Source organism: Notolabrus celidotus, chromosome 10 (genome assembly GCF_009762535.1).
Source record: "Notolabrus celidotus isolate fNotCel1 chromosome 10, fNotCel1.pri, whole genome shotgun sequence".
NCBI classification, from domain to species: Eukaryota; Metazoa; Chordata; class Actinopteri; order Labriformes; family Labridae; genus Notolabrus; species Notolabrus celidotus.
The window spans coordinates 31,655,184-31,675,989 of NC_048281.1; the positions used below are offsets into that span (position 1 = coordinate 31,655,184).

General features: G+C 43.2%; 1 protein-coding gene across 1 annotated transcript; it reads left to right on the forward strand.

The window, feature by feature from the left end:
* Positions 1-629: 629 nt before the first annotated feature.
* Positions 630-5,027, forward strand: LOC117820412 (probable ribonuclease ZC3H12C). Its single transcript, XM_034694160.1, has 5 exons — positions 630-1,449; positions 1,938-2,077; positions 2,555-2,789; positions 2,897-3,003; positions 3,151-5,027. Exons 1-5 carry the CDS (start codon positions 686-688, stop codon positions 4,668-4,670), a joined length of 2,766 nt encoding a protein of 921 aa, XP_034550051.1. The 5' UTR covers positions 630-685; the 3' UTR covers positions 4,671-5,027.
* Positions 5,028-20,806: the final 15,779 nt, after the last annotated feature.

The window sequence follows — 20,806 nt, forward strand, 5'->3', positions numbered from 1 at the left end:
TTTAATAGTTCGTCAACAACTGGTCATTGTGCTGTGATTAGGTGTCTGGTATTTTGCCTCTAGCTTTATTGATGTGTCTTTGACAGAAGAGCTCATTGCAGCTTAAATGCAAATTAGTGGAGGTGGAACAGCAGGTAAGAGAGGTTACTGTTTCCATTAACCTCTTCCAGGCCTGCTGTGTGCTGTTGAATATGATGAAGCTTTTAGAAGCTGTAAAGTTTGGTTTGAGTGGAATGAGGAGGCTGGCAGAATAAGAATTTAATGCTCTTTCAAGTTGACTGCCTTGTACAAAGAGAGCACAGTTTACTGAAGTCAAATTCCTTGTGTGTTCAAGCATACTTGGCGAATAAAGCTGATTCTGATTCTGATTCTGATTCTATTTAATGAAGAATGAGTCCAGTCTATGCTGAATGCTTTAACACCTAGCAAAGATCTGTGTGTGTTAGCTTGGCTTGGGCTCTATTCTCAAAAATAAACAGACCTTTTAGATCTGACTCATTTGCATACTGAACACATCTGCTTCATATAACTACCATGAAATCTAACCAGATGATTTTTGTGTCTCCCTTCCAGCTTCCCTCCCAGGATCAGTCAGTGAGCGGTTCCCTATCAGCAGTAACAGTGGGGTCCGTCAGGTACCTGAGAGGTCACGGAGGGCGTGGAGCTGGATGTATGAGACAGCTTCATGGGCGTGAAGGACCATCTGGAGGATGGGACAAGCCACATCCTCAGCCTGGGGCTGGATCTGGACTACCTCCATGTGGAAGGTGCTGAGCGGCAGGCAGGCTCAAGCATTGTGACGGGTCCTGGTAACATAGGGGTCTTACAGGTCAGACCTGATGCCCCGGCTAACAGCAGTATTGGTAGCACTAGTTTTAGCACCCATTCAAGCTACAGCAGCAGCAGTAGTTGCTGTAACTTATCTGAGGAGAGCGCTGTCTCAGATAGTGACGATGAGCGACACCACCATGGGTCTGGTTCTAAATCTCGAAGCCGTTTACAAGATCAGTCACTTAACTTCCACCCCAAAGAGTCCCCCTCGGTCTGTCAGATGGTCAGGCTGGACCTGGCACCAAATCCGTCCTGTGAAGAACCTGCACAGCCTGAAACATCATGTCCCACTGACCCGACGACAGAGTACCGCAACAAGGTGGACTTTGCTCTCAAGCTTGGCTACCCTGAGGAGTTGGTGCTACTGGTGCTGAGGAAACTTGGACCACACGCACTCATCAATGATATCCTGGGTGAGCTGGTCAAACTGGGAACCAAGACAGAGACGGAACAACAAGGAGGATCAGTTGTCTCCCAGTTTTCTTCCCCTTTGGCCTGCTCCTCCTCGTCTTCCAACTCCTCTCTGGACTCCTGTAGACAGCTGTGTCAGTCCCATCTGCTGGATGACAAAGACAACTTCCGCCCTGTCGTGGTGGATGGGAGCAACGTCGCCATGAGGTAAGAAGAGATGATTTTTGAAACAAGTGTATGCTCTTTTGTACAATTACATATTTGTTTTAAATGAAAAGTGGACAGTTTTGGAGATGTCAAATGAAACAATAAATTATGGGCTGTTATTAGCAGCTTAGCATTAGTAGAGGCAGTTTTCAGCTTTCATTATTTTGTCAAACAAGGGGCCCCCGTTCTGTTTGATAGCAGAATGAAAAATATATAAATTAATTAATTAAACTCCTGGCATTAATTTATGAAACTTGGCTGAATGGTGTTGCATGGGCCAAAAATGAAGCAATACATTTTTGACAGTAATTTACCCTGAAATAAACCAGAACAATGGTCAGGTACTGCAAAGCCAGCATTAACCCCTTAAACACTGCCAGCTAACATCAGAAAATGTCTGTTTATATATTTATATTTAGATGTGGGGAAGTCCAATTGTTTGAATCTGAACCGTGGTTTGCCATTAACATGTCTTTCTGTCCTTGCAGTCATGGAAATAAGGAAGTCTTTTCCTGTCAAGGCATCCAGCTGGCTGTTGATTGGTTCTTGGAGCGAGGTCACCGTGACATCACTGTTTTTGTCCCTGCGTGGAGGAAAGAGCAGTCCCGACCTGATGCTCTCATCACAGGTAACGGATTCTAAAGCTGTCTTGATAAAATGACGATGTAATAAAAGTCCTTTGCTCTGAGTGGGATCTGGGCGGCAGTAGCTCAGTCCATAGGGACTTAGCCGGTTCATGTCCCAGTATGGATGAAGTGTGGCAAGTGGACTGGTGTCTGGAGAGGTGCTGGTTCACTTGCCCGGGCACTGCCGAGGTGCCCTTGAGCAAGGCACCAAACCCCCAACTGCTCGGGGTGCGCTGGTTGATGGCAGCATCTTCACTCTGACATCTTTCTCTAAGTGCATGTCCATAGCATGTTTGTGCATAAATATTATGTATGTTTCAAACTATGTGTGTAGCATGATCAAAAATAACACGAGCGGAAAAATTGGGGATTAATAAAGTTTCTTTCTTTCTTTCTTTCTTTCTTCAAAGCCAAATGAAACATTTATAAACGTTTCCTGCTTCCTTGATGTTAAATGTATTCTCTCTCTTTTCCTCCAGATCAAGAGATCCTACGGCGACTAGAGAAAGACAAGATCCTGGTGTTCACTCCATCGCGCCGTGTGCAGGGTCGCAGAGTGGTTTGCTACGATGATCGCTTTATCGTCAAACTGGCCTACGAGTCGGACGGCATCATTGTTTCAAATGACAACTACCGTGACCTCGCCAATGAGAAACCAGAGTGGAAGAAATTCATTGATGAGCGTCTGCTGATGTACTCCTTTGTAAACGACAAGTAAGTGACGCATTCTCAGATTCTATCAGACAGAGTATTTTTTGCTGGGTGTTGTTGATTGAAATTTTGGGTTGGAACTAGTTTTTAACTGTGAACTGTGATTTTAGATTTATGCCACCAGATGATCCACTCGGGCGCCACGGACCAAGTCTGGAGAACTTCCTAAGAAAGAGGCCTGTCATTCCTGAGCACAGAAAGCAGCCATGTCCTTATGGTAAAGATCTTCACCTACATGCCTTTCTGTGTTTTTTGAGTGGAGAAAACACAAGATAAAATGCTGTCAAGATACCAAGATGTTGAAAATGAAAACTTTTTAATTGAAGCACTGTAATGAGGAATGTTTTCTCTTGTCTTCCTTTAGGAAAGAAATGCACGTATGGCCACAAGTGCAAGTTTTACCACCCTGAGAGGGGCAGCCAGCCCCAGCGTTCTGTGGCTGATGAGCTCCGTGCTAGTGCCAAAATTTCATCAGTAGTTTCCAGAGGCCTGCTGGAAGATCCCTTGGTGGTGAAGATCCAAAGTTGTGGTCACCAAGAAAGAAGGGCAGAGCCTGAACCAAGTCAGGACACTCCAAAGAAACAGCCCAACTCCAGTCCATGGTTCTCCTTCAATGACCTCCTGGAGGACAGGCTCAGGGTCCAGTCTAAAGTGGACAGGCGGCGAGGGAGCAGCAGCAGCAGCAGTAGCTGCAGTAGCAGCTTTCTAGGGCATGCTGCTCCAGGAGGACCCCCTTCATCAGGAGGCCAGGACCAATGGGAACACCCCGGGGGTAGTGGAGGTAGCTCCAGGATGGCTGGGGCCTCAGGATTCGGCTCAGGACCAAATTTGGCTGAAACTTACCACAGATGTGAGTCTCCAGACCTAGGCTACAGCTCATTGGTGAAGTCATACTCTAGCCTCAGTCTAGTGGTGCCACCAAGTCCTGAATGCTTCTTCCCAGCAGATCTGAGAACTTCGTCACTGGCGTCAGATTGTAGCAGTGAAGGCAGTGTCAGTTCAGACTCATTCTCCCCTGACCCCTTGCTAGATGAATGCTCCAAGTGTCACCATCCTCACCACCATTACCACTGCCCCAGCCAGTATGCTCACCCTGTAAGCCGTGTTCCTCCTGGATTTGGCCGGCATGTCTCTCATGGCTTTGAAGTTCCTCAACAACTGCAGAGACAACATGGTTTTGGCTTGGAGGGCCCGCCAGTTTCTGTTCCCTCTCATGCTTCTCCACGTGTCTTCAAAGCTCCTCCTGCCTACATTCCAACCTTACCTCCACATCCACTGCTGAGCAGTTTCCCAGGGGAATATCCAGTCCGTCCAAGCCAAACATCCACTGCTCACTCCTACTCTCAGAGCTCCCCACTCAGGCACAATGTAATGGGCTCTCTCTGGCAGGAAGGTGGGCTCCAGGATTCCCAAGTCTACAAGGGATCACCAGTCCATTCCAGAAGAAACCATCCAGAACTAAACCAACAACCACAACATCAGTTAAACTGGAGTGGCCTTGACCAGCGTTCCCCTAAGCCTAGCCATGACCTTTTTACCTTCCAGAGCCTTCCCAAAGCTCAAGAGAAGGCATGGCCCCCTCCTTGGGGAAGGCAAGTTCATCCATCACCCCATGGCCTTTCAGCATCAAGTCTTCCACCATTCCCACAGTTGTCTTCACCATCCATCACTTCCCACAAAAGCCCCCTGCACTCAGCGCCCCAGCAACAGGGGCCCCCTGACTTGGGTCGATACCAGGACCTAAGGGAGAGGGTGTTTTTAAACTTGAGTCGTATCTTCCCTCCAGATTTGGTGAGGTTAGTGATGACCAGACACCCTCATGTTATGGATGCTCAGGAGCTTGCAGCTGCAATTTTGATAGAGAAATCCCAGCATGGATCTTGAATGAAGCCAAAAGATGAAGTTACAGCTTCGTCTGTATTGGACTCACTTCTGCAGGGTTTTTCCTCGCAATGGTCTTGATTATTGAAGTGAGGTTTGCCGTACACAAACCAAAAGCCTTGAACTGTTAATGGAATGCTTAGTTTCATTGCAGGTAAGGCGACCCATTCATTTTTAAAATGTATTTTTTTAAGGGAAATTGCCATATTTACTATGCTGGTTATTTCAGCACTTACGATCAAGGATGGGTAACGCTCAAGGAGGCTTTTGATGTGTTTGTGAGAGTGAAAGTGTTGTTCATTTATAATTAAATTATTTTTTATATTTTTAAGTTATGAACATGTATTTTAAATTATTGTTTTTGGCACTTTTTCGTTAAAGTTGTGTTCCATCTCATCTTTTTTTGGCAATCATGTCAGGGTGTAGGTGAAGCCCAAATCTGTTCCAAAAAAAGCTGCTTTCCAGTCACTGAGATTACACTGAGATGGGGTCTGTTAAAGAATATCAAAACATTCATATGTCCCGACCACATTGCAAACATGTTCCTAGTGTGTTCAGTTTTTTGATTTAGCTGAGCACACAGACCTTTCTATGCTGGCAGGTGGCGGATGGGCTGCTGTGGTGTTTGTCTTTGGGTTTCCCCAATAGGGAAGTGAAACTTAGACAATACCCACAAAAGAAGATAGCAAAAACTCCACTCAAAAACCCCAAAGGCAGTTGTTCACTTTTAATTTTTTGTTTACTTCCTCCGTCAGCTGACTTCATGGTTCTTCAGCTTTCAGTACAGATTTTCTTTACAACTTTAAACCACATCAAACTTAATCACATCAAGTTGGTACATGATCGCAAGGATTGTCAAGGTGGAATTTGATTGTCTATCTTATTTTGACTTTAATTTAAGATTTGTGTTAATTTATTTCCCTTTTTTTTTGTGTGTGAATGTCTGACGTGCATGAGGCTCAGGGTCTGCAGTGTCAGTTGGGGGTTAAAACACCCTCAAACAGGGTATAACTGTTTTGTACCCCTCTGTTAAATAAACAGAGACCTTTGAAGTTAATACACTGGTACAATTTTGGAAACATCTTAATATAAAAAAATGTCTCACTAATTATAAGACACTGTTTATGAGAACTGTTGAAAGCTTATAGGCTGCGGTGTTCAGCTCTAAAAACGTTTCTCAGAAGCTCCATTAATATCATTGGTTAATTAATTGCAGTGGTGTAGAAAAGAAAGAAACAAGGTAATATAAAAAGACAAAATATAAAAATTGTACTTGTTAAATACATCTTCATTTTTTTTTTTTTACTGTAGGGGAGAACAGGGTTGGTTGTCCCACTTTTTACTGTTTTGATGATTGCTCATCATCAAAACATCTCTCAATAGTCATTCCTACATTAAATTGAAGCTTAAGGTGTTGGCTTGAAATGTGTATCCCTCTCATTTTCCAACTCATTGTAACAAAGAGGCAATTAACTATTAAAGACACTCAGACACATTGTGACAACCAACCCCATCACGGGGTTGGTTGTCACACTATGGGGTTGGTTGTCACACTATGGGGTTGGTTGTCACACACTATGGGGTTGGTTGTCACACACTATGGGGTTGGTTGTCACACACTATGGGGGTGGTTGTCACAATGGTATTTCAATGGGAAAAATCTTTTAAAAAAGGTAGGAAGCCAGAACTAAATTTGAAAGTTTAATTGCACTGACAAGTGATCGGCCGACATAACTTAATGCATTTTAACATAAAATGAGCAAGGAACATGAACAGGAAACACATCTTTAGGCCAGCCTATATAACAACATAAAGAACAAAACAAATAGGCTGAACAATAATGGCCGACTCAACTAGGCTACATGCAGTCACTGTCTGAGTTACAGTGATGGCAAATGTAGGGTCTGCACACTCCAACTCATTTCACCATGCAGGATTTAACCAACATAGGGGTTAGTTGTTACATGTGACAACCAACCCCAAAGAGAATGTGACGACCAACCCCAACTGGATTTTTTTTGCTAGCATCAAGGCTAACAACCATCTAACAAGTAGTTAGCTAGCTAGTACAAATCTAAACTATAGCTTTCCCCTCACACTTTGTAAGGGTAACACTTGTTTTGTTAGCTGAATATTTACAATTTGACATGAAAAACACAAAAACTCCTCTCACCTCAAGTTCAGCTGTCTTACTCCAGAGAAGACTATGTAGGTGAGCTCTGATCCTAATTCTGGAAATGTCCATACCCCAATTTGAGAGACAGCGCCCTCTGGTGGCGAGATATATAACGAGTGTGCCAACCAACTCGTGTGACAACCAACCCCGTTCTCCCCTAATTGGTTTAAAAAACATGACTACCGGATAAAAAAAAGCAAATATGCTTAAATGTGAAATTTCAGTTTTTCTCACGGACCAAAAGTAGTTTGTTTTTTAAAGTAAAAGTGAATTTTGTCATGTTTCCATTTTTCCTTGAACACTTTTAAAAGTCATCTTCTCTAAATGTAAGCACTTTTAACTGCAATTGTGGTATAAACTAATACTTTGTTATTTCCACCAATGGGATCGTTGACTGAGCTCTGATGAATTGTTTTTAAAGCTTAAACTCTTGCCTGGTCTGCATAATATCTTGTGGCCAGATGACACCTCTTTTTGTTGATACAAATTGTATCATATAAACTTTTTTAAACAAGAATTGTTTGATATGATAATATTTACACAAAGAATGTTGAATATAATTATTTGTGGCAAACTTTGCCATCTTTGCTAAGTAGCCTTTATATATAAAAGGGGCTTTCAATAACTTTTTTTTCCTACTGCAGGGAAGAGAAGCCTCAAGTAATGGTTGATATTGTCAGAGAAGTGAGAGCACACGATGTTACCCTTAAAATGACACCTGAATGAGGGGTGACTTTGAGTCAGCCCAAGGGAGATTAAAGCTCATATGGCACTGAGACGTACTGTGGTTTAAAAAGTGTTCAAAATAAAGGTGATGTGTTCTTATTACTCATGAGACAGAGTGAAGCTCGTTGGTCTCAAACTTCACCTCAGGACAGCAGAAGAAGAATGGACTGTGAATGTGAGTGCTGTGAAAGGAAGCAGTTCAAATAGCTGAGCTGGAAGCAAACCTGTTCTCAAGTTTGTTTTTCAGGCTACAAATCTTTCTTGGTGCCTTTCCCAGAAATCTAAAATCACAACCTTTGCCTTTTCATTGTCTCTAAGCAATGGTACTTGAAAAGCTTTGTTCTGCAAGGGCTCCACTTTAATGTAAAATGTGCTATCTCAGGAACAAGTCCTCAGTAATTCCTGCCTGTGCCATCACACGGTTTTAAAGTCTGACAGCTGATTTATCTCTTTTTGGTCACTATAACGACCATGTGCTGTATGATTACTGAATATGTCAGTCATAACTGAGGTGCTCTCACCTTGTTTTTCTGGCTGGCACTGTGTGCTAGTGTTTGTGACAGGGATGAGACACTACAACTTAATAGAACAGGCCCCCTAAAGGGTTTGTGTTAACATTCCTGTGGATTTATGAACCCTGATTCAGGGTTTGGGGGCAACAGAATATTTTTTACTATCATGAAGTTGTTAAAGAGCTATTTTTCTAATTGTACTTGATGTCTTTCCACAATAAGAGATTGTAGTTGGAGTGAGTGCTGCTGAGTGAGGGGGTGTAAACAGCTAGCAGCACACTTCAGGTGTTTATGTTGCTTGCTACAAAAACAAACAAAAAAACAAACAAAAAAAAGAAACAGCAAGTGCGATACACGACAAGGTGTGTCCCTCATTCTCTTGTGATGTAATTTTGCTGCCTTGAACTGGCTTTGAGCTCAGCCTGGACACTTTTTCATGAATTTCTATGTGACTGTTTTAATGTTTTTTTGTAATTTGTTGTTTTGACAAAAGTGGCCTCAAAGAAAAGAAAAATAAAGTATTAATTATGTCACTGTTTAGCACAGGTTATTTCCCAACTTCTATTTATTGTGTGCTTTAATTTCAGCCAAATTTTTGCCTCAGATTGTGTAAGTTCCACCTCCCAAGGGACCAAAGCCAAATAAAAGGCTGTTAATAGAGTTCCTGTGTGCTCCCTTTCTTATTTAATGGTTACATGAGACCAAAATAAAAAGACAGTTGCTGCTGTTTCATTGTGTCCTGCTGTCAAATGAAGAGTTTTATTCCAAAAGCCCAAAGCTGTCAGAGACAAAACTCCTACTTCAAGATATATTTGCAGTACTACTAAAAGTTTGATCTATTCTGGAATTAAAACTAAAAACAAAGTTCATTGTGATGAATTACCTGAAACACTTTATGACAAACTGTCTTTGTGTTAAACCTTCTGAAATGGATCTCTTCAGATATTTGAGCTACAGCGCAGTGGAGCCAAATCGAGCTTTAGGCAATGACACCCAAAACCAAAGCTCTAACACGAAGCTGTCATACCTACAGAATCTGGGAACACTTTGGCTGAATGAGGATTGTTGACTGTTCTTGTGTGTGACGAAAAAGTGAACAATAAAAATCCTACTCAAGCTTTTTTGTTTGTGAGTTTCCTTATTGGACCTGTATTTTTCTTTGTTACTACCAAATTGAAAAAAAACATATATGTTTCGAAACCGTCTACTAGACCAGGAGCAGGTACTGATATGAAGTACTGATACAGTGAAGTGTATTAAAACATGAAATAGACACAACGGTTTAAACGCAGTTTTAAAGGCAATCTACAATACCTCAGAAAATTACACATAGGTGCCGAGATCTGTTAAACACGTCAGTTAAGATTCAGATTAGGGTTAGGGTTAGGGTTACGATTAGGGTTAGGGTTATGATTAGGGTTAGGGTTACGATTAGGGTTAGGGTTACGATTAGGGTTAGGGTTACGATTAGGGTTAGGGTTACGATTAGGGTTAGGGTTACGATTAGGGTTAGGGTTACGATTAGGGTTAGGGTTACGATTAGGGTTAGCGTTAGGGTTAGGGTTAGGGTTACGATTAGGGTTAGCGTTAGGGTTAGGGTTAGGGTTACGATTAGGGTTACGATTAAGGATAGGGTTAGGGTTTCGATAAGGGTTAGGGTTAGGGTTACGATTAGGGTTAGCGTTAGGGTTAGGGTTACGATTAAGGAAAGGGTTAGGGTTAGGGTTACGATTAGGGTTAGGGTTAGGGTTACGATTAAGGATAGGGTTAGGGTTACGATTAGGGTTAGGGTTTCGATTAGAGTTACGATTAGGGTTAGGGTTAGGGTTACGATTAGGGATACAGTTAGGGTTAGGGTTACGATTAAGGATAGGGTTAGGGTTACGATTAGGGTTAAGGTTACGATTAGGGTTAGGGTTACGATTAGGGTTAGGGTTACGATTAGGGTTAAGGTTACGATTAGGGTTAGGGTTACGATTAGGGTTAAGGTTACGATTAGGGTTAGGGTTACGATTAGGGTTAGGGTTAGGGTTACGATTAGGGTTAGGGTTAGGGTTACGATTAGGGTTAGGGTTAAGGTTTCCATTAGGGTTAGGGTTATGATTGGGGTTAGGGTTAGGGTTACGATTAGGGTTAGGGTTTCGATGAGGGTTAGGGTTAGGGTTACGATTAGGGTTAGGGTTAGGGTTAGGGTTACGATTAGGGTTAGGGTTAGGGTTACGATTAGGGTTAGGGTTAAGGTTTCCATTAGGGTTAGGGTTATGATTAGGGTTAGGGTTAGGGTTAGGGTTAGCGTTAGGGTTAGGGTTAGGGTTAGCGTTAGGGTTAGGGTTACGATAAGGGTTAGGGTTAAGGTTTCGATTAGGGTTAGGGTTATGATTAGGGTTAGGGTTAGGGTTTCGATTAGAGTTAGGGTTAGGGTTAGGGTTAGCGTTAGGGTTAGGGTTACGATAAGGGTTAGGGTTAAGGTTTCGATTAGGGTTAGGGTTATGATTAGGGTTTCGATTAGAGTTAGGGTTAGGGTTAGGGTTAGGGTTAGGGTTTCGATAAGGGTTAGGGTTAGGGTTACGATTAGGGTTAGGGTTATGATTAGGGTTTCGATTAGGGTTAAGGTTAGGGTTAGGGTTTCGATTAGAGTTAGGGTTAGGGTTAGGGTTAGGGTTTCGATAAGGGTTAGGGTTAGGGTTAGGGTTAGGGTTACGATTAGGGATAGGGTTAGGGTTACGATTAGGGTTAGGGTTAGGGTTAGGGTTACGATTAGGGTTAGGGTTTCGATTAGGGTTACGATTAGGGTTAGGGTTAGGGTTAGGGTTTCGATTAGGGTTAGAATTAGGGTTACGATTAGGGTTAGGGTTAGGGTTAGGGTTAGGGTTACGATTAGGGTTAGGGTTCGGGTTACGATTAGGGTTAGGGTTTCGATTAGGGTTAGAATTAGGGTTACGATTAGGGTTAGGGTTAGGGTTAGGGTTACGATTAGGGTTAGGGTTCGGGTTACGATTAGGGTTAGGGTTTCGATTAGGGTTACGATTAGGGTTAGGGTTAGGGTTAGGGTTTCGATTAGGGTTAGGGTTAGGGTTAGGGTTACGATTAGGGTTAGGGTTAGGGTTACGATTAGGGTTACGATTGGGGTTAGGGTTAGGGTTAAGATTAGGGTTAGGGTTAGGGTTACGATTAGGGTTAGGGTTACAATTAGGGTTAGGGTTAAGGTTACGATTAGGGATAGGGTTACGATTGGGGTTAGGGTTAGGGTTACGATTAGGGTTAAGGTTACGATTAGGGTTAGGGTTACGATTGGGGTTAGGGTTAGGGTTAGGGTTACGATTGGGGTTAGGGTTAGGGTTACGATTAGGGTTAGGGTTAGGGTTATGATTAGGGTTATGATTAGGGTTACGATTAGGGTTAGGGTTTCGATGAGGGTTAGGGTTAGGGTTAGGGTTATGATTAGGGTTATGATTAGGGTTATGATTAGGGTTATGATTAGGGTTACGATTAGGGTTAGGGTTAGGGTTTCGATGAGGGTTAGGGTTACGATTAGGGTTAGGGTTACGATTAGGGTTAGGGTTAGGGTTAGGGTTACGATTAGGGTTAGGGTTAGGGTTTCGATTAGGGTTAGGGTTAGGGTTACGATTAGGGTTAGGGTTAGGGTTAGGGTTTCGATTAGGGTTAGGGTTAGGGTTACGATTAGGGTTAGGGTTAGGGTTAGGGTTTCGATTAGGGTTAGGGTTACGATTAGGGTTAGGGTTTCGATTAGGGTTACGATTAGGGTTAGGGTTAGGGTTAGGGTTAGGGTTACGATTAGGGTTAGGGTTCGGGTTACGATTAGGGTTAGGGTTTCGAATAGGGTTAGGGTTAGGGTTAGGGTTACGATTAGGGTTACGATTGGGGTTAGGGTTAGGGTTACGATTAGGGTTAGGGTTAGGGTTACGATTAGGGTTAGGGTTACAATTAGGGTTAGGGTTAAGGTTACGATTAGGGTTAGGGTTACGATTGGGGTTAGGGTTAGGGTTACGATTAGGGTTAAGGTTACGATTAGGGTTAGGGTTACGATTGGGGTTAGGGTTAGGGTTAGGGTTACGATTGGGGTTAGGGTTAGGGTTACGATTAGGGTTAGGGTTAGGGTTATGATTAGGGTTATGATTAGGGTTACGATTAGGGTTAGGGTTAGGGTTTCGATGAGGGTTAGGGTTAGGGTTAAGGTTTCGATTAGGGTTAGGGTTATGATTAGGGTTATGATTAGGGTTATGATTAGGGTTATGATTAGGGTTATGTTTAGGGTTACGATTAGGGTTAGGGTTAGGGTTAGGGTTAGGGTTACGATTAGGGTTAGGGTTAGGGTTAGGGTTTCGATTAGGGTTAGGGTTAGGGTTACGATTAGGGTTAGGGTTAGGGTTAGGGTTTCGATTAGGGTTAGGGTTAGGGTTAGGGTTAGGGTTTCGATGAGGGTTAGGGTTACGATTAGGGTTAGGGTTAGGGTTACGATTAGGGTTAGGGTTAGGGTTAGGGTTAGGGTTACGATTAGGGTTAGGGTTAGGGTTAGGGTTTCGATTAGGGTTAGGGTTAGGGTTACGATTAGGGTTAGGGTTAGGGTTAGGGTTTCGATTAGGGTTAGGGTTAGGGTTAGGGTTTCGATTAGGGTTAGGGTTATGGTTAGGGTTTCGATTAGGGTTAGGGTTACGATTAGGGTTTAGGGTTAGGGTTTCGATTAGGGTTAGGGTTACGTTTCGGGTTTCGATTAGGGTTAGGGTTAGGGTTAGGGTTTCGATTAGGGTTAGGGTTAGGGTTAGGGTTTCGATTAGGGTTAGGGTTAGGGTTATGATTAGGGTTACGATTAGGGTTAGGGTTAGGGTTAGGGTTTCGATTAGGGTTAGGGTTAGGGTTAGGGTTACAATTAGGGTTAGGGTTAGGGTTATGATTAGGGTTACAATTAGGGTTAGGGTTAGGGTTAGGGTTAGGGTTTCGATTAGGGTTAGGGTTAGGGTTAGGGTTACGATTAGGGTTAGGGTTAGGGTTAGGGTTAGGGTTTTGATAAGGGTTAGGGTTAGGGTTACGATTAGGGTTAGGGTTAGGGTTACGATTAGGGATAGGGTTAGGGTTATGATTAGGGTTAGGGTTTCGATTAGGGTTAGGGTTAGGGTTAGGGTTTCGATTAGGGTTAGAATTAGGGTTACGATTAGGGTTAGGGTTAGGGTTAGGGTTACGATTAGGGTTAGGGTTAGGGTTACGATTAGGGTTAGGGTTAGGGTTAGGGTTACGATTAGGGTTAGGGTTAGGGTTAGGGTTACGATTAGGGTTAGGGTTCGGGTTACGATTAGGGTTAGGGTTTCGATTAGGGTTAGAATTAGGGTTACGATTAGGGTTAGGGTTAGGGTTACGATTAGGGTTAGGGTTCGGGTTACGATTAGGGATAGGGTTAGGGTTAAGGTTACGATTAGGGTTAGGGTTACGATTAGGGTTACGATTGGGGTTAGGGTTAGGGTTACGATTAGGGTTAAGGTTACGATTAGGGTTAGGGTTACGATTAGGGTTAGGGTTAGGGTTACGATTGGGGTTAGGGTTAGGGTTAGGGTTACGATTGGGGTTAGGGTTAGGGTTACGATTAGGGTTAGGGTTTCGATGAGGGTTAGGGTTAGGGTTAAGGTTTCGATTAGGGTTAGGGTTATGATTAGGGTTATGATTAGGGTTTCGATTAGGGTTAAGGTTAGGGTTACGATTAGGGTTAGGGTTAGGGTTAGGGTTTCGATTAGGGTTAGGGTTAGGGTTACGATTAGGGTTAGGGTTAGGGTTAGGGTTTCGATTAGGGTTAGGGTTAGGGTTACGATTAGGGTTAGGGTTAGGGTTAGGGTTTCGATTAGGGTTAGGGTTAGGGTTAGGGTTTCGATTAGGGTTAGGGTTATGGTTAGGGTTTCGATTAGGGTTAGGGTTATGGTTAGGGTTTCGATTAGGGTTAGGGTTAGGGTTACGATTAGGGTTTAGGGTTAGGGTTTCGATTAGGGTTAGGGTTAGGGTTTCGATTAGGGTTAGGGTTACGATTAGGGTTAGGGTTAGGGTTAGGGTTACAATTAGGGTTAGGGTTAGGGTTAGGGTTTCGATTAGGGTTAGGGTTAGGGTTTCGATTAGGGTTAGGGTTACGTTTAGGGTTTCGATTAGGGTTAGGGTTAGGGTTACAATTAGGGTTAGGGTTAGGGTTATGATTAGGGTTAGGGTTAGGGTTAGGGTTTCGATTAGGGTTAGGGTTAGGGTTTCGATTAGGGTTAGGGTTACGTTTAGGGTTTCGATTAGGGTTAGGGTTAGGGTTTCGATTAGGGTTAGGGTTACGTTTAGGGTTTCGATTAGGGTTAGGGTTACGTTTAGGGTTTCGATTAGGGTTAGGGTTAGGGTTACGATTAGGGTTAGGGTTAGGGTTAGGGTTTTCGATTAGGGTTAGGGTTAGGGTTAGGGTTTCGATTAGGGTTAGGGTTAGGGTTACGATTAGGGTTAGGGTTAGGGTTAGGGTTAGGGTTTTCGATTAGGGTTAGGGTTACGTTTAGGGTTTCGATTAGGGTTAGGGTTAGGGTTATGATTAGGGTTACGATTAGGGTTAGGGTTAGGGTTACGATTAGGGTTAGAGTTAGGGTTAGGGTTACGATTAGGGTTAGGGTTAGGGTTAGGGTTACGATTAGGGTTAGGGTTAGGGTTAGGGTTACGATTAGGGTTAGGGTTAGAGTTAGGGTTACGATTAGGGTTAGGGTTAGGGTTTCGATTACGGTTAGGGTTAGGGTTAGGGTTACGATTAGGGTTAGGGTTAGGGTTACGATTAGGGTTAGGGTTAGGGTTAGGGTTACGATTAGGGTTAGGGTTAGGGTTAGGGTTACGATTAGGGTTAGGGTTAGGGTTAGGGTTAGGGTTAGGGTTACGATTAGGGTTAGGGTTAGGGTTACGATTAGGGTTAGGGTTAGGGTTACGATTAGGGTTAGGGTTAGGGTTAGGGTTAGGGTTAGGGTTAGGGTTACGATTAGGGTTAGGGTTAGGGTTACGATTAGGGTTAGGGTTAGGGTTAGGGTTAGGGTTAGGGTTAGGGTTTCGATTAGGGTTAGGGTTAGGGTTACGATTAGGGTTAGGGTTAGGGTTAGGGTTTCGATTAGGGTTAGGGTTAGGGTTAGGGTTAGGGTTTCGATTAGGGTTAGGGTTATGGTTAGGGTTTCGATTAGGGTTAGGGTTAGGGTTACGATTAGGGTTTAGGGTTAGGGTTTCGATTAGGGTTAGGGTTAGGGTTTCGATTAGGGTTAGGGTTACGATTAGGGTTAGGGTTAGGGTTACAATTAGGGTTAGGGTTACGATTAGGGTTAGGGTTAGGGTTAGGGTTACAATTAGGGTTAGGGTTAGGGTTTCGATTAGGGTTAGGGTTAGGGTTTCGATTAGGGTTAGGGTTACGTTTAGGGTTTCGATTAGGGTTAGGGTTAGGGTTACAATTAGGGTTAGGGTTATGATTAGGGTTACGATTAGGGTTAGGGTTAGGGTTAGGGTTAGGGTTTTCGATTAGGGTTAGGGTTAGGGTTACAATTAGGGTTAGGGTTAGGGTTAGGGTTTTCGATTAGGATTAGGGTTAGGGTTACGATTAGGGTTAGGGTTAGGGTTACGATTAGGGTTAGAGTTAGGGTTAGGGTTACGATTAGGGTTAGGGTTAGGGTTAGGGTTAGGGTTACGATTAGGGTTAGGGTTAGGGTTACGATTAGGGTTAGGGTTAGGGTTACGATTAGGGTTAGGGTTAGGGTTACGATTAGGGTTAGGGTTAGGGTTACGATTAGGGTTAGGGTTAGAGTTAGGGTTACGATTAGGGTTAGGGTTAGGGTTTCGATTACGGTTAGGGTTAGGGTTAGGGTTACGATTAGGGTTAGGGTTAGGGTTAGGGTTACGATTAGGGTTAGGGTTAGGGTTAGGGTTAGGGTTACGATTAGGGTTAGGGTTAGGGTTACGATTAGGGTTAGGGTTAGGGTTACGATTAGGGTTAGGGTTAGGGTTACGATTAGGGTTAGGGTTAGGGTTACGATTAGGGTTAGGGTTAGAGTTAGGGTTACGATTAGGGTTAGGGTTAGGGTTACGATTAGGGTTAGGGTTAGGGTTAGGGTTACGATTAGGGTTAGGGTTAGGGTTAGGGTTACGATTAGGGTTAGGGTTAGGGTTAGGGTTAGGGTTACGATTAGGGTTAGGGTTAGGGTTACGATTAGGGTTAGGGTTAGGGTTACGATTAGGGTTAGGGTTAGGGTTAAGATTAGGGTTAGGGTTAGGGTTAGGGTTTCGATTAGGGTTAGGGTTAGGGTTTCGATTAGGGTTAGGGTTACGTTTAGGGTTTCGATTAGGGTTAGGGTTAGGGTTTCGAGTAGGGTTAGGGTTACGTTTAGGGTTTCGATTAGGGTTAGGGTTACGTTTAGGGTTTCGATTAGGGTTAGGGTTAGGGTTACGATTAGGGTTAGGGTTAGGGTTAGGGTTAGGGTTTTCGATTAGGGTTAGGGTTAGGGTTAGGGTTTCGATTAGGGTTAGGGTTAGGGTTACGATTAGGGTTAGGGTTAGGGTTAGGGTTAGGGTTTTCGATTAGGGTTAGGGTTACGTTTAGGGTTAGGGTTAGGGTTATGATTAGGGTTACGATTAGGGTTAGGGTTAGGGTTACGATTAGGGTTAGAGTTAGGGTTAGGGTTACGATTAGGGTTAGGGTTAGGGTTAGGGTTACGATTAGGGTTAGGGTTAGGGTTACGATTAGGGTTAGGGTTAGAGTTAGGGTTACGATTAGGGTTAGGGTTAGGGTTACGATTAGGGTTAGGGTTAGAGTTAGGGTTACGATTAGGGTTAGGGTTAGGGTTACGATTAGGGTTAGGGTTAGAGTTAGGGTTACGATTAGGGTTAGGGTTAGGGTTACGATTAGGGTTAGGGTTAGAGTTAGGGTTACGATTAGGGTTAGGGTTAGGGTTTCGATTACGGTTAGGGTTAGGGTTAGGGTTACGATTAGGGTTAGGGTTAGGGTTACGATTAGGGTTAGGGTTAGGGTTAGGGTTACGATTAGGGTTAGGGTTAGGGTTAGGGTTAGGGTTACGATTAGGGTTAGGGTTAGGGTTAGGGTTAGGGTTAGGGTTAGGGTTACGATTAGGGTTAGGGTTAGGGTTACGATTAGGGTTAGGGTTAGGGTTAGGGTTAGGGTTAGGGTTTCGATTAGGGTTAGGGTTAGGGTTACGATTAGGGTTAGGGTTAGGGTTAGGGTTTCGATTAGGGTTAGGGTTAGGGTTAGGGTTTCGATTAGGGTTAGGGTTATGGTTAGGGTTTCGATTAGGGTTAGGGTTAGGGTTACGATTAGGGTTTAGGGTTAGGGTTTCGATTAGGGTTAGGGTTAGGGTTTCGATTAGGGTTAGGGTTACGATTAGGGTTAGGGTTAGGGTTACAATTAGGGTTAGGGTTACGATTAGGGTTAGGGTTAGGGTTAGGGTTACAATTAGGGTTAGGGTTAGGGTTTCGATTAGGGTTAGGGTTAGGGTTTCGATTAGGGTTAGGGTTACGTTTAGGGTTTCGATTAGGGTTAGGGTTAGGGTTACAATTAGGGTTAGGGTTATGATTAGGGTTACGATTAGGGTTAGGGTTAGGGTTAGGGTTAGGGTTTTCGATTAGGGTTAGGGTTAGGGTTACAATTAGGGTTAGGGTTAGGGTTATGATTAGGGTTACGATTAGGGTTAGGGTTAGGGTTACGATTAGGGTTAGAGTTAGGGTTAGGGTTACGATTAGGGTTAGGGTTAGGGTTAGGGTTACGATTAGGGTTAGGGTTAGAGTTAGGGTTACGATTAGGGTTAGGGTTAGGGTTTCGATTACGGTTAGGGTTAGGGTTAGGGTTACGATTAGGGTTAGGTTTAGGGTTACGATTAGGGTTAGGGTTAGGGTTAGGGTTACGATTAGGGTTAGGGTTAGGGTTAGGGTTAGGGTTACGATTAGGGTTAGGGTTAGGGTTACGATTAGGGTTAGGGTTAGGGTTACGATTAGGGTTAGGGTTAGGGTTAGGGTTATGATTAGGGTTACGATTAGGGTTAGGGTTAGGGTTACAATTAGGGTTAAGGTTAGGGTTAGGGTTATGATTAGGGTTACAATTAGGGTTAGGGTTAGGGTTAGGGTTAGGGTTATGATTAGGGTTACGATTAGGGTTAGGGTTAGGGTTAGGGTTATGATTAGGGTTAGGGTCACGATTAGGGTTAGGTTTAGGGTTATGATTAGGGTTAGGGTCACGATTAGGGTTAGGTTTAGGGTTAGGGTTAGGGTTAGGGTTACAATTAGGGTTAGGGTTAGGGTTAGGGTTAGGGTTAGGGTTAGGGTTACAATCAGGGTTAGAGTTATGATTAGGGTTAGGGTTTTGATTATGGTTAGAGTTATTATTAGGGTTAGGGTCAGGGTTATGATTAGGGTTAGGGTTAGGGTTAGGGTTAAACATCAGTGTTAGGAACCAATGGCTGACACAATGAAGACAATGTCTCAATACGTGTGGAACTCCTCCACAACTTCCTCTAGTATGGAGAGGTCTTCTGTATAGAAACATGTGAGCTCCATCTCTTTCATTTCCGCATCAGGGTGCTCAGTTCTGTGAACAGTTTGGCCATTTTTTGATTCTCAAACTGCCCACCAAAATATTGAGGATGTTAAAATAAACCTCTGCTGAGAACAAATTGCAAACTGCTGTACAGTGGTAAGATGTAGGAAAAATGCGCAGTTCATCTGTAGCCTCCAAGGCAGTTATTATTGACTTGTTTGTAAACGTTTGAATTATTTAGCAGTGTACCTTTACATGGGCATACGTGGAGCATGGTTGTGGTTAGCACGCCTAAACTTAAAGCATTTCATGGGCCCATCTTGAAACATAAGATAAATAATCATGAATGGTCATGTATTATGCGTTTTCAGGTGTGTTAGTGTGTATATGGATTTCTTGGGATCATTAACTGAACGGCAACAGGAGGTTGCTTTAAATGTAAAATAGATGTGTGTGGGTGAATGTTTTTTAATTACAACACCAACTGTGGACAGGGACAGACATCGGCTGTTCCGGTCCTGTCAAAAAAGTAGCTCAGTAGGGGGACCCCTGCTGAATGTGGGCCCTGGGGTGGCCGCACTCTCTGCCCCCGCAGTCGCTCTGCTTATGCTTGCACTGTAGAGAGAAACCACCTCCCCTACTTCTAAAATACTGTCAGTTACCTGCTAATTCTGTATAAAGAATCTAGTGGTAAAGGTGAAGACGATCCACTGCTTGACAACTAGTTGAACAGAGCCAAAGAGGAAGATCAAAACAGTGGTGTATTCAAATTTATGAAATGTAAAAAAGTGCCCTCTGGATGCACTTCTATTGAACTTAATGTGGAGAAATACCCTCTGGATGACCTTACAGTCAATAAATCATTAAAAAGTCCCTTTGAATACCCTCCTTGTGAATTAGATGTAAAGTAAAAGTGCCCTCTGAATGCCCTTTTGATAACCGTCACCAAACAAGAGCTCTTTGAATGCCCATGCCGTCAATTATTTCATGTTATGATCATTATGTAATATAATCAATCATAACATTTAAATTAACCTTTAACTGTGAGTACAGGGGGCTGAAAGGAGATGCCCTTTTTGGTGGTGCTCACCCCTCTAACAGTCTGAGTACCACACTGGCTCAAAATATGATGCCCAAACTACCTTAGTAGCCAAATGAGCAGTTAGCAATTTTTTTTAAAGTTTATAGATATTTAAAGCATCGTCTCGCCCAGGTTTGTTGATCTGAAATTAGACACTCAACTTTGATATCAAACACATTTTTAATATCAAGTCACAAATCCATAGGCTTCAAGATCTGCATAAAGTCTCATGTAATCATGTCTTCTGACAATAACGATGGTAGTGAATTAGAACTAACTGATGCTATTAAAATATTCTGGTTGCTGTAAAAAGTGAAGGTTTGGAATAAACCAGAAGAGTTCATTTGCAAAAACAGAAGTTTTAAAAATGTTTCAAAAACGTATTTTTGCTATTACTAGCTTCAGGTATTACCAATTAACTGAAGTTGGGTGGCTTTGACCAAGTCAAGATGACATTACTAATTAGAGGTATCTTACACAATGTAACCTCATCCAAAATGTATATTAAAAAGAAATCCATCCATCCATTAGCTTGACCTCTTATCCCGTTAGGGGTCATGGGGGGCTGGAGCCTATCCCAGCTGGCTTCGGGCGGAAGGCAGGGTACACCCTGGACAGGTCGCCAACCTATCACAGGGCTAACACAGAGAGACAGGCAACCATTCACGCACACACTCGCACCTATGGGCAATTTAGAGTGATCAATCAACCTGGTGAGCATGTTTTTGGACTGTGGGAGGAAGCCGGAGTACCTGGAGAGAACCCACACATGCACGGAGAGAACATGCAAACTCCACACAGAAAGGCACCTGATTGGAACCAGGAACCTTCTAGCTGTGAGGCAACAGCGCTACCCACTGCACCACTGTGCAAAAATTAATACATTTTGAAAATATGTAAAAACTGAGGTTTTGCAAATGAACTCTTCTGTCAAACCGAATGATTTTCTTATGTGTTCTAAACAGCTCTGTCATGATGTTGAGTGTCTCTGTCAGACCAACTTACTGACAGAAGATTGATTTCTGACAAACTTGCTGCACTCAGCAAAATCAGCTTCTCATTTAATATGCTATTTAACAAAAAACAACGGACAAGTTCAAACAAAGCCTC